Source organism: Lycorma delicatula, chromosome 4, assembly GCF_047948215.1.
Source record: "Lycorma delicatula isolate Av1 chromosome 4, ASM4794821v1, whole genome shotgun sequence".
In the NCBI taxonomy this organism is placed as follows: domain Eukaryota; kingdom Metazoa; phylum Arthropoda; class Insecta; order Hemiptera; family Fulgoridae; genus Lycorma; species Lycorma delicatula.
In genome coordinates, this window is record NC_134458.1 from 98,069,028 (window position 1) to 98,082,500 (window position 13,473).

Sequence of the window (13,473 nt, forward strand, 5' to 3'; positions counted from 1 at the left end):
GCAGTATTTGAAATTAAATTTTCTACAAAAAAGGTTTTTGTCCTTTTCGATATCTCTTTTGGTTATCGAGTAAAATCAGCTTTAAAATGCGACTGTGTATGACGCGGCGGCTCAACCGACACAGCCACTGCCATTGTTATTGTAAAATAACAATACATAAATGAATTATTTTTACATAATTCATACTACATCTTATATAATAAAAATTGTTAACTATATTAAGTTTTGAATAAATATATTAAATACTGGATTTATTTTATACTGCACAGGTTGTATTTGTTGGGGACGGTTACGTACCTGTTTCAACACAATTACGGTCACGTCCTATATCCCACACCGAACCTCAGCTGCTAGATTGGAGATTGCAGACCGTTGAAGGATGGGACGCTAGACGACATGGAAATAATAAAACCAGAGTTCAACGTAAGTAAATTAAAAATAAAATAGAAATAAAAGCGAAAATAATGTGACTACGTTACGAATAAACATAATATTATATAAAAATCTGGTAATTTAATTTTCACTAACATTTTTGCTGATAAATATAGTCCCAGAATACAATCTTGTTTTCACTAATGAAAATCAGTAGGCTATTTTATTTTATATAAGACAAGCCGAACTATCCGGTATTCCTCCGGGTAAGAAGTTTATTTATTATTCGGAAAGGATACTTAATCAAAATTTTAAAAAAGAACATTTCATTAAAAAAAATGTTTCTGCTTCTTTTTAGTTTAATTCTTATTTCCTAATGTCGATTAATAAAATTCATCGACAACGTGTAAACCACCAGAAAAAATCGTTCACATAGACGAGGTAAGTAATCTATGATTGAAATTTCATAAACGTTTTGTGAAGGTCGTAAGCAATTCTATTTGTTTTGCATTTTAACCACTTTATATAATTACACTGGTCAACAAAATTTAATTTTTTTTTTTTTGTTAAATGAGAGCGAATGACTGATTTTTATAGTACTTTTTATGCTTATTTCATATATGTTATTAGATTTTTTTTCTATCCGGCTCAGAGTTTTGCAATTTAAATTTATTTTGAAACAAAAAAATGAAGGTGAACGTAATATGACAATATGTTTCATGCATTTTGTATTAACCTAAAATCTATTTCTTTTAGATTTCCTGCTGAAGGTAGAATCATCTTTAGATTCCAACAATAATCAGCTAACATTTTTGGGTTCCATTTTATCTGGTATCGTGTTTTCATTGTAGATATCTCCTGGTGAAAGCATTTTCCATGTTCATCACTGACAGTGCTGAGATTGTTAAGGAAAAAATCCAAATGTGAACGTAAGGAATGGACTTTGAGTAATATGTTACACCCAAGTGCTTTATTGTTTTGAAGGAGTTCATACACAAGTTCTCTGTACTTACAAGCCTGATCGTTTGCAAGGAAGTTGTTAACCATATTTTGAAATAATTCCATCGCAGCAACCTTCAAGTCATTCAAACATTCTTCAAATGCCGGATAACTCATTAGTTTTTCTTATTTGTAGTCCAACAAATATATCTTCCTTTATTTTAGTATCTTTATATTAGGGAATTTGTTTTGTAGAAACTGGAAACCTTGCACCATTACGATCCATTGCTTTAACAAATTTTTTTGAATAAACCTAGCTTATGTGTAGTGGCAGAAGATAAACTTTTTCTGGTTTTACTTAATAAACTGGTTCTGGTTTTATTAATAAAATGTAACAGAACAATGCATCCAAGTAAAAGCGCTATTACTTTCAGATCTCCACAAATATGCCATGAATATTTCTCATACTGAATACTTATTTCATATTTTCATAAGACTTCTTCGTGTAAACAGCGTATGCTAATGGTATTGATGGGCATTTATTTCTAATCTGAAGTAGAACAGCTTTCAAACTAAGCTTTGACAGGTCAATAAAAAGTCATCATTCGCCAGGATGGTGCATATGTCCCAAAGCGTCCACTAAAAATCCACATCATTACAGTATACTAAGTTTTCGTACTGAAAGAAGAAATATTCAAATTCTTGCTAGTATTTCTGCTTGATTCTTTGATAAATTTGATCACGAACCAATAATTAATTAAATGTGGTTCAGTATATCAACTTTCTAAAACGTTTGGATCTCTTTCTTCATCGCCTGATAAGTCAGCACAAGATTCGACGGCGTTTTCATCTTCATCTAAGTTCCATGTTTTTAGTGGTACTGGAATTGGAAGCTCTTGGCTATATGGCAATGGCTGCATGGCAGAATTTAATAAACATAACTTACTTTACTGAACAACATATACCCGCAAATATGAAAGCCAGCTACAAAACCGAATTTTACACACACGAGAACTCGCACTTGAATGAGAATTAAAATTTTCTCTAGACTGCACGACAGTTTATAAGCAAATATAATAACGGCAGAAATAACTAATGAGTGGATGATGTGTTTATAATAAGATGAAAATAGGAAGAAGAGTCACATTCTTATTCATTGGTCTGTAAATAATCAACATGATGACTAATGTCTAACAAATCAATGTGACAACTAAGGGACTGTAAAAAATAAACAAAAGCTATTTAGCTGATAAATAATATAATAAAATAGGTTCACAAAATGCTATGCTTATGGAGTTCATGCATGATACTACCTGTAAATAAGTGTGGTAGTTACAAAAAAACTAAGCCTGATAGAAGAATGCTGATTTCATATTTGAAATCAGCATGAAAAATACTGAAGAATCACTAAATGAATCATAGGGAACGAATCACTAAAAAAAAAAATATTTCAAGAGAAGAAGTAATAAATGTCGCTATAGTTTCCATCGTTAAAATTGTTGTGTTCGTTTAAAATAAATTCATCATTCAAATTTCTTTACATCCATGCGTAAACGAAGAGTAAAAAATGCCCAAATCTAAATAACGGGTAAAAAAAAAAACAAAGCCATTAAGATAAAAGTTCTTTTGATTTAATTTTATTCAAAAGAATCATTAAGATCTGCCCAGCAGTTGTTAAATTTTAAGCGAAAATCGATACAAACATACACACGAACATTCTGGCGATCCGTACGTGCAGGTAATTAATTTGGGTAGTCGGCACGACCATGAAAGAAAAAACACAGGTCGGTACTCGGCTGAGACAAAACTTTTATCAATTTCTTCTATTGTAAAAGCAAAATATGTAGCGTGTGTTTTTTTTAAATAAACCCTTCGACTGGAAAAATGATTGTCAATTAACATATACGAACGACCTTTTAACAGGTTTGTTTTTTCACGTTTTCATTTTATTCGCTGCGACGTTATTTTAAACTGCGGCCTATAATTCCGGTATATAGGATAATAATTACAATTTATGAGCTGAGATGTTCAAACGATATCGTAAACAGACAACCGTGAAAAAAGAAGTTTGCAATCGCTAAGATCTGGTCGCCAGGGTCTTATGTACCTTATAATAATATATATCTAAGTAAGTCTTTGTCTTACTCTTTCTTTACTATTTTTACTCTCAAATATTTCCTTCTAGAATTAAATTCAATTATCCAGGGTGCCTTAAAAAACAGCCTATAAACCTTGTCCTTTTGAATAGATTTTGCCGTAGACTTCTCTCGTTTCTAATTTGTCTTAAAACATTTTTATTTCGTCTACGCGTAATCTTAAAAATTCTTCAGTAAATTCTATTTTTCTAATTCTCCTGGTGACCGCGCATATGATAATCACATCATCCTCTTAACGTAGGACCACTCCACAAAAATATCTTAAAGTATTTGTTCCTAATCCTACATTTATATTTCATTCCGGCAGATTTATTTTTCGCATTAAAATAACTCCTGGCTCATTCAAATCTGCTTTGGATGACTCTTTTACTTTTTAGACTGCTTGTAATTACATTATGTAAATGAAAAATATTTTCGCTTCATTAATTTCTTATTAAAATAAAAATAAAAAAATTATTTCTTCCCGAAACACAATTCAAAATATTTTTTTAAATATTAAAACTAATTTTTTTGGCCTTAGGTAATCTTAAAATTTGTAAATCCGTAAAAATTGAAAAATCGAACTTTATCGAGATCACAAGACTTTCTCGTTGTCTACATTTTTAATCAATGATAAAACAAAACATGAGTCGGTAGAATGCTATTAGATGTTTTTATTTACCCGTACTACTAAGAAAAGAGATATTGTTTAATAAAAATTATACATAAACAAAACAATAACGATCGAGAAATAATATAATTTTTTTTGTTTTAAAGGCAAAATATCTTTGTAATATTTGATTATCTGTAATAATATCTTGTTATATGACATGCACATCCTAAGAATCAGTCTCGTGTAGCTATCAGCCGCTCCTATCTCTGTTGTAAACACTTTCACGTGGCCCTAAAAGAATATATCGTTTCATTGCTGCATACAGACTGTATTTTATCTGTAAACCTAGAACAAAAATATATTTCCTTTATTCCATATCCTTGAATAGTAATTCTTTGTTATTCAAATTATACGTAACCAGACATACTTTATTACAAAATTTCGTTTAAATAAAAAAAAAAAGTATTTTATAATCAAACTTGTAATAGACTTTCCGTTTTACAAACCGTAATATTATTTATTTGTGAACAACCTGCGATTGAATTAACTCAAAAAAAAAACATTCTCTATATCTCAGATTTTATAAGTAGAATTAGTCTATAATTTCAGGGTACCATTTTAACAAAAAAACTGTTTTTTTTAATAATTTTTTTGGATGTGAAATTAATCTAATAAAAGAATTTAAAAGCGATATAATTGAACGAAAATATATTACAAAATAAGAAAACACTCAAAAACCGTTTACAAAAATATTTATCTAAAAAACTGAATAGCCGTTCGATTGTTGAATAATTATCATCGCTAGATACGGAGGAAATAGGGTATAAGAATAAATAAATAATTTTTATAGAATAAAAATGAAAAATTCTAATCATTTTTAACCAAAACAACTATTTATTTTCATTTTAATAAACTATCGACCCATCTAAAATATTTTCCCAGTAACATATTTTAAATAAAATTTTAAATATTTAAGATTTTAAATAATATTAAAAAATCACGAAAAATAATGTTCTATATCCCATTTAGGGTGTACATAAATATGTGCTCAAATAATTTTAACATCTTCAAATAATTTAATTTACTAATATTTCACTATTTATCGATATGAACTTAACCACTTCTGCTTTCTATTTTGTAATTAATTATATATTTTATGATGTTGCACTGATCATTTTCCTTGTCCTCCAGGTAAATACTGAGGTAGTTTATTTTTTTAATTTAATAGTATCTTATCTACTAATTAAATAAATTATTGATGAATCTATATAATGTATTATTATGAACAGATCAGAGTAAAATATTTATTTATTTAAAGAAAATCTTCACCCATTCACAGATATGAGGTGTATTCATTCCTGATGAAATGTGGTGGTATTCGACTGAAATTAAAAATAAAAAAATTGGTTCAGCTTGATCTATACTGGAGAGTCACTAACAGAGATGAGCAAAATTTTTGGGAAAAAAAATTATAAAAAAGCCCTTAATAATCTGAAAGATTAATGGAATTCAGAAAAAAGTTAGATTCCAGTGATTTATTAGTGATGTTAAGGTTATTTGTAAATTAGTTGAAAGTTCTATATAATGTGTGTATCTAAGATGTACTGATTTTTTTTTTGTAAGCTGCATTTAATTAGCTCATGTAAACACAGAAATGTTTTAGAAATAAAAAGAACCTTGTTTTCTCTTTATGAATGTAAAATGTAACCGAAATGCTCTATTACAAATTTTTAACAAGATAAAATTAAAAAATTAAAAATTGAGAAATAAAATGTAATGGTTCACTTTTTTTCTGGAGAGAATAATTTTTCTATATGTACTAGTACTTTATTTACTGTAGGTGATGGTGTTTTAATAGTAGTTTCTATTTGAAACATATCTGAGATGCTAAGTAAAATATATTTGAAATCTTGTTTTATATTTATTCAGTTAATTCATTTTTTTTAGATTTTACCTATTAAAAATAAAAATCTATAAGGAAAGTTACAGACTCAACTTATTGGAATATGGTACAAAATACCCAGATGTACTGAAGAAAAATGGCAACACAAACTCTGTTTCCTAATTGATTATGTTTTGTTGTTTGTTGGACTGGGGATTATAAAATTGTAAGACAATGTTAAAGAACCCTTTAAAAAAATCAAAAGATAAGTCATTTAAATTTAAATTAATTTTAAAATGTATTTTTTGTTATTAATAATTAATTTCAAAATATCATATTTTACCACAGATATTGAAGCAGAGTGTCAGGATGATTATATGAAAATACGAATTGGATTTAATGGTTCTTTCGGTGGACTTCTATATTCATCTGGGTACTCTTATGATCCTGATTGTGTTTACATAAATGGAACCGGTCGAGATTATTATGAGTTCTATATACAGCTTAATAGATGTGGAACACTTGGAAAGAACTCAAGACAAGAAGATGCCAGAAAAAATCCAGCTGTAAGTTACCATAAATAAGTTTTAATTATTTAGTAAGTTTTAATTTATTTAATTTGATTGAATCATGTAAAAAAACTGAATTTACATTAACTTCAATGAATTCAAAACCTGCTGATGAACTGTGAACAATTTGGTCTCTCTGGTTGGAAATATAACTATCTCAACTTTTACATTTAAAATTTTGGAATATATTTATTGGTTATCAGATTTTATTCGTGAAACATCAATACACTTCATGCAATAAAAGAAAAAAATTAAGAAAGATAAGGCTATTAGATGTGTGTTCATGTTCAGTATAAATTCAGAAAATGTTTGATGTAAAGCTTCTTTTTTTAAATTTATTCATGCACAATATACTTCATAACCATTATATGACACCTATGAAGCTGTTAATAAAAAAAAATATAAAACTGACTTTTTTGTCCATTTTTCAAGTTTGTCATCTGCGAAATCCTGCAATAGGTGCGATAAAAAATTTCTTGAGGATGTATTAAAAATTTCTCAATTTCTCTTTTTGGTGACATAAAAGTATACTTATTACATGTATCAGATAATTCTAGGCCCTCTAGGATCAGGAATTGTGGGATAGCACAGTTTTAAAATAATTTATTTACCATTTCTAAGGTACTTAGTGAACAAGTTCTCAATCTGCCATTTTTTTTATTAATGAGGAAGTAAAAAAACTTTGTATAAAATTGTAGTCTAAATGAAAAGTTCTCCTGTAACCGAGCAAAAGAAACAAAAAAGATAAGAAAACGTTTCAGTGAACTAGTTGAAATTATAATTCATTAGTATAGACTAGTTCAAATGACTTATACACAGTGCTGAAATACCACAGTTGAGGTAATTATATCATATTAAACGTTTTTCTTACTGCTTTATATTTAAATAAAAAAGATAAAAAATATTTACTGGAGGTCCAATGTTACACAGTATCAAATGCACAGTTGCACATTTGATTTTTCTGTAAGGTTTAACTAATTAAAAATATACAAATGTGTTTATTATCTTTTTGTAAAGTTCATAAAAAAACATGACATAACTAAACATCTAAAATAATGCTTTTAAATAAATCAGACAAAACATATAATAAATTTTATGGCATTATTTTGAAATACTGAAAGAGGTTACTTAAATGTTACGCATACAATATTTACTGCAATACTACTTACTACATTAGTCCATTGAGAATTTTATTCCTATCTCTCTCTTCTAAAAATTAATACAGAATATTTTCCTCGTAATGAAAAGTCATACACTTTCACCTAACATTTATAAAACTGAAATTTTTCTTTATTCCTTAATAAATAAATTAATAATTATAGAGATAATGATAGTATTATCTGAAATAATTTGTTTGCCAATACATGCTTTGAGGAAGAAAAAAAATTAAAATGTATCATAACTCCTGGATCCCCTGCACTAGAAAATGGAAACTTTGCATATTCAAGTAGTGTGCTGTAATGTATCCACCAAAGGGAAACTTATAACATTGAAATTGTACCTGCTATGCGTTCTCAAAAATAAATTGCTTAAAAAATGAATTAGATGTCTAATATACTATTATTTGCATTAACAGTCATGAAATTTCCAAATAATTGTTGTAAAGTATATTGTAAAGGAAAAGTTTTATAAAATATCATCAAGTAATGTATCAAATTAATCTGAATTTGTCCTAATGAGCTAAGTGTTTCTAAAAGAAGGCTTCATATTTTTATCTAAAATATAGTTGTATATTTTTATGATTGTATTGTAAATGAATCAGAATCGTTAAATTCTAAGGTTCATGCAATGTGATAATATAGAAAAATATTTTTGAATGAATTTAAAATTGTAGAATTATCATATGTAAACAATATAATACTTTTTTCTTAATTAATAGCAGTAAAATAAAAAATTAAAAAAAAACAATTATGTTATAGTAATTATTAATTTAGAGGAGAACAAGTGTTATAATTAGTTGTACTAATTTAAGAATTTGTAATTATGAGTTACGTAGTTTCTAAGGTTCATTTTTTACTGTATAGTTTCTGAAGTATGTGGTTAATTTGATATGAAGAATATGAAAGGAGAAGTTATAGTGAACTGGAGTGTACATTATGTAATATTAAGTTCACCAAAATGATGAAATTAAAAATAAATGTAGAATGCAAAAGAAGATAAAAGTACACCAAACATCTGATTATAAAAAATTAGAATATTATTGTCAAAGAATTTTAAATCTGTAAAGCAATAGCAAAGTACTTCTAGAACCAACTGACGTCTCATTTTTTCTTGATTTTTTTTTAAATTAGAATTTTTAGTACATGAGAATAAAGAACATAAAGTTTAATTTATAATGTGAATAAACAATTGTTTCTCCTTAGTAACAGTTTCATTTTGCGTACATTTTTATTCAGAAATTGAATATGTTCGATACATGCTCTTCTGTTTGTAGATATTTATTTACCAGTCACGCATTAAATCATTTCACAAGTCTCACCTCAGAGGAGTATAAAACCCTCAATATGTATTTGGCTTCTTCAGTCTTTTTGTATATTTCTGTTTAATCATCATAATATTTAAGCTTCTTATCTTTATTGATGTCAGAATTACTGTTATTATTTTTAAGCATCATTTAAAGAAATTATTTAATATTCTTCTGTATTATCATACAATTAATAAAAATGTTCTTTTTTCATTTTTTTAAAGAAAAATCTGATGTGGAATACAGTTACAGTTCAATATAATCCATTAATTGAAGAAGAGTGGGATGAGCATTTTAAAGTTACTTGCGAATACGGATACGATTTTTGGAAAACTGTGACATTTCCATTCCTCGATGTCGAGTAAGTATAAACTTGTTGATTAAAAAATAATTACAAATGCATCAGTATCACAAGCCTACTAAAATGTAAAGAGATATTTTGTCCCAAAAGTGATACTTCATGATGTTCACCTTACATATTGGTTGTATAATCAATATTGCAGAGAAACTAATTAAGAAACTAACTAATTCATCTTCCACTCTAGGTTACTTTACATGCATCACTTTTATGTGGAAGACTGGAGTAAATAGTGTGAAACAGAATATAAATGAATTCTTTCTCACAAGAAAAAATGCATTATACTCGCATATACTTCCTTTACTTAGTAAAAAAACCCACAGGAAAGTATTATTGATAAAGATATGGTAGAGATAACATAAGTAACTGTTTTGAAAAGCAATCTCATGAAGTGCTACATTTGGAGGATTGACTGTAGGTGAGAAACATTTAACACTACTATAGAGAGAGAAAAAAGTTACTAAGTTTAATTATATGTATGTGGAAATAGGAAAAATGAAGGGAATTAAATGAACAGTAATGTTTATTCGGTTTTGGATTCTGCAGATGATGAAAAACTACCCCAGTAGGTCGATTGTCCTTTCTGAACAGTGACACTTTTTCATTGTCATTGATTACTTCTTCCCTATTATAGATACAATGGGTAAAGGACTGATTCACTGAGGATGCTGGGGCCTTGATAAAGCCAGGTACAGCCTTGGTATTATCTGGTAGGTGGGACTGCCTTTGTAGCAACTCAGGGATGTAGTTTCTTGTTCAGTGGCTTCACAATAGCCTAAAGGCTGAAGTGCCTATCAGGTAGTCAGACTTCTTAATTTCTCCTAAATAAAATAAAAAGTTTTATGATACAAAAAAATAACTACCTGGTACAAGTCAAAGAAGGAAGAGTTGTTATTATAAGGGAAGAAGGAAGGGTTATTATTCAGTTGTTTGATGAAAGGAGGAGATTAAATAAAGATTTAATCATATTTGTAGAAAAAATTAGAATTTAAAAAAAAATCCCTTTCGGCATGCTGGAAGGCAAGGTAGATTTCACTAGTGCTAAGTAGAGGATAAAAAAATTTCCACCTTAAAGTTAAGGAAAGCTTCAAATTTACTCAATATGACAATGGTTGCATGTGAAAAAGGTTTCACATATTTAGCATACGACAAGCCCCATCTTCTTACAATTCCAACAATATTTTGGTCATCCCTTGCCGTCAGAGTTGGTCATATCAAAATCTGTTTCAGACAGAAGTTTTAGGTAACATTTAGAGAACTAACGACCACTTTAAACCGGTTTGATAATGTGCCTATTAAGGAAGGTATGATTTTTTGTCTTTGAAACCCCATTTTTTATACCCCCTGGGCGAATGGTTGGTGATATCAAAAACTTTACTCAAATAAGTTTTAGGCCGTTATCCAAAAAATAGTAGGAACTTTCAACAAATTCGATATTTTACTTAATGAGAAAGTTATAGCGATACTTTGTTTTTTCGAAAAAGCACCCTCATTTCCACCCCCATGGTCTGATTTTGTTAATTAACGAACTTGAATGAGATTTTTGGTCGTTGTATTTTATGTATCAATTTGAAGCTGATTAGTCCAAAATTATGGCAGTAATAGTGTCCACAAGAAAGTAAAGTAAATAAAGTTCTAACATTTATACTGAAAATTTACTTTAAAGTTATGAAATTGGTAGTTTAGATTGACAAGCTAGCTAAGCTTTTGAAGATTTTTGTTGCTAATCTTTTGTTCAATTACAAACACAAATGATATCTTATAGATCCCCCATTATCTAACATTAATAACCATTTACATATTCATGTATAGATTCTACTATATACATACTAAAGTTTTCAGCTTAGCTGTCTTAAACTTTACAGCCACAAAGAGATCCTTACCATTAAAGAAAAATAATGACCATTAGTTTTTTTTTTTTTGGTTAATTCATACCTCAGCCTAGATAGTACATTGAGATAAAATATATCAGACTTTTCAGAAACCAGAACCTTTCAATCTATTGACATCATATTGCCACTATAATTGGATAGTTAATATAGGCTTACTGGTAAATTTGATATGGGTATGCAAGTTTATAATACTTTAATAGATAATCTGATTACATGCTACAGGATTTGCTGTACATTATGATTTATTATATTAACACAGAAAAAGATATGTTTCTAGTCATATTTAAATGCTAATCCCTTTTTTCGTTTTACTTTTAACACATTATACAAAAGTCAACGATATTGCTGTTTAGATAGTAAAATTACAAAGAAAGGTTAACTTTACCAGGAAGAAATTAAAAGTAGGTAACAAAAAAGGGAACTTTTGCTAAATAAAAATTTGCTAGTGAAAAACACAGAATTAACAATTGAAAAGAAGTTTATAAAAATATTTCTATGGAATGTAGTGCTCTACAGAAAAATATGAACACCAGAAAGTCAAAAAGCTAAATATAAATTTAAGAGCTGTATGAAGAAAGTGACAGATGACAAAATAATTTTAGTTCTATTATAAATTATATAATAATTTGATAATTTTTTTTTTACCATGACAATAGTTTTTTATTAACTACTCATAATTATCTGAAGAATAAAATTTCTAAACATTTCATTGCCCCAGGTAGTATTAACAGTCCATACATAATACATAAATAACCACTGTACTCATCTAGTTTAGTGGTGAACTCATCATTGCGAATAACCTGATTGTGAAGTCAAGATTTCTAAGGTTCAAATCCTAGTAAAGGCAGTTACTTTTAATAGATTTGACTACTAGATTGTGAATACCAGTGTTCTTTGGTGGTTGAGTTCAATTAATCACACATCTCAGGAATGGTCGACCTGAGACTGTACATGACTACACTTCATTTACATTCATACATATCATGTTCATTCATCCTTTGAAGTAATATCTATGGTGGTTCCAGAGGCTAAACTGAAAAAAGAGTAGTAGTCCATACATAAAAACCTACCAGGTTGGTGTAGTGGTGGACTCATCATCACAAATCAGGAAATTTAAGCTGATTTTGAAGTATAGAATTCTAAGGTTCAAATCCTAGTAAAAGAAGTTAGTTTAATATGGATTTGAATACTAGATCATGTATACCAGTGTTCTTTGGTGGTTGGGTTTCAATTAACCACATATCTCAGGAATGATCATTCTGAGACTGTGCAAGACTTCACCTCATTTACATTCATACATATCATTCTCATTCATCTGAAGTAATACCTTACAGTGGTCCTGGAAGCTAAACAGAAAAAAAAAGTCAATACATAATTATATATTATTTGTATAGATCACATAAGGAATAGGCAGGTCTATTCCTACTCCATTGATCACAAGTGTCTCATGGTTGAAGTGCCTACGCGGTAGTCTAGCCTCTTAATTTCTCCTAAACAAAATAAAAATTTTATGGTGCAAAAATACTATCTGATTCAAGTCAAAGAGTACTCTAAATATACTTTCTTTAAGTCAAAACTCTCATTCCCCTGTAAGGAACAAGGGAAATGATGCTAAATATGCACAATAAATCAAAATCACCACAGCATCACAAAGAAAAGTAAAATTAATTAATAAAAGAGCAAAATTATTATAATTAAAATAAAAATAATTAACATGTAATAACAGTGATGAAAATATGTGCAGATAAAGGAATGCATAAAATTGTTACAGAATTATCATTGAAGGATAAAAATTACTGTGATTGTGAAAGTCAATGTAAATCATAATTGAAGGAAGTGATACAATTGAACAATTTATGAAAGAGAATTTAACTTATATAACTAATGATGTGTTTCACATATCACCAAATCTGATCAATTACTGGTGTACAGAATCTGCCTTAGAACATAGCTACTTGCTATCATGAAAAAGAACAGAAAACCTGTAGATGCACTGATTTTAACAGATTACTAAAAATTGACAACACTCTATATAAAAAACTACATACATAGTTTTGAACAGGTGACACCATAGAATCAGTATTTTAGTAGTTAATTTTATCAGTCAATACCATTTATAACTAAAAAAAGATTCAGTGTGACTAATAACATGAACTGACATCAAACATAACACTCTTACTATCAACTACTAAATGTAAAATATAACATTAGACACTTTCCCTGGCTAATCAGTTTTAAGTTTAATAATT

General features: G+C 28.4%; 1 protein-coding gene across 1 annotated transcript in view; it reads left to right on the forward strand.

The window, feature by feature from the left end:
* LOC142322678 (cuticlin-5) overlaps nucleotides 1–13,473 on the forward strand; it is a 50,302-nt gene that overhangs the window by 27,409 nt on the left and 9,420 nt on the right. The window contains exons 3-5 of the mRNA XM_075361757.1: nucleotides 270–423; nucleotides 6,290–6,507; nucleotides 9,199–9,335. Coding sequence (XP_075217872.1) covers nucleotides 270–423; nucleotides 6,290–6,507; nucleotides 9,199–9,335 — 509 coding nt within the window. The remainder of the gene's footprint in view (nucleotides 1–269; nucleotides 424–6,289; nucleotides 6,508–9,198; nucleotides 9,336–13,473) is intronic.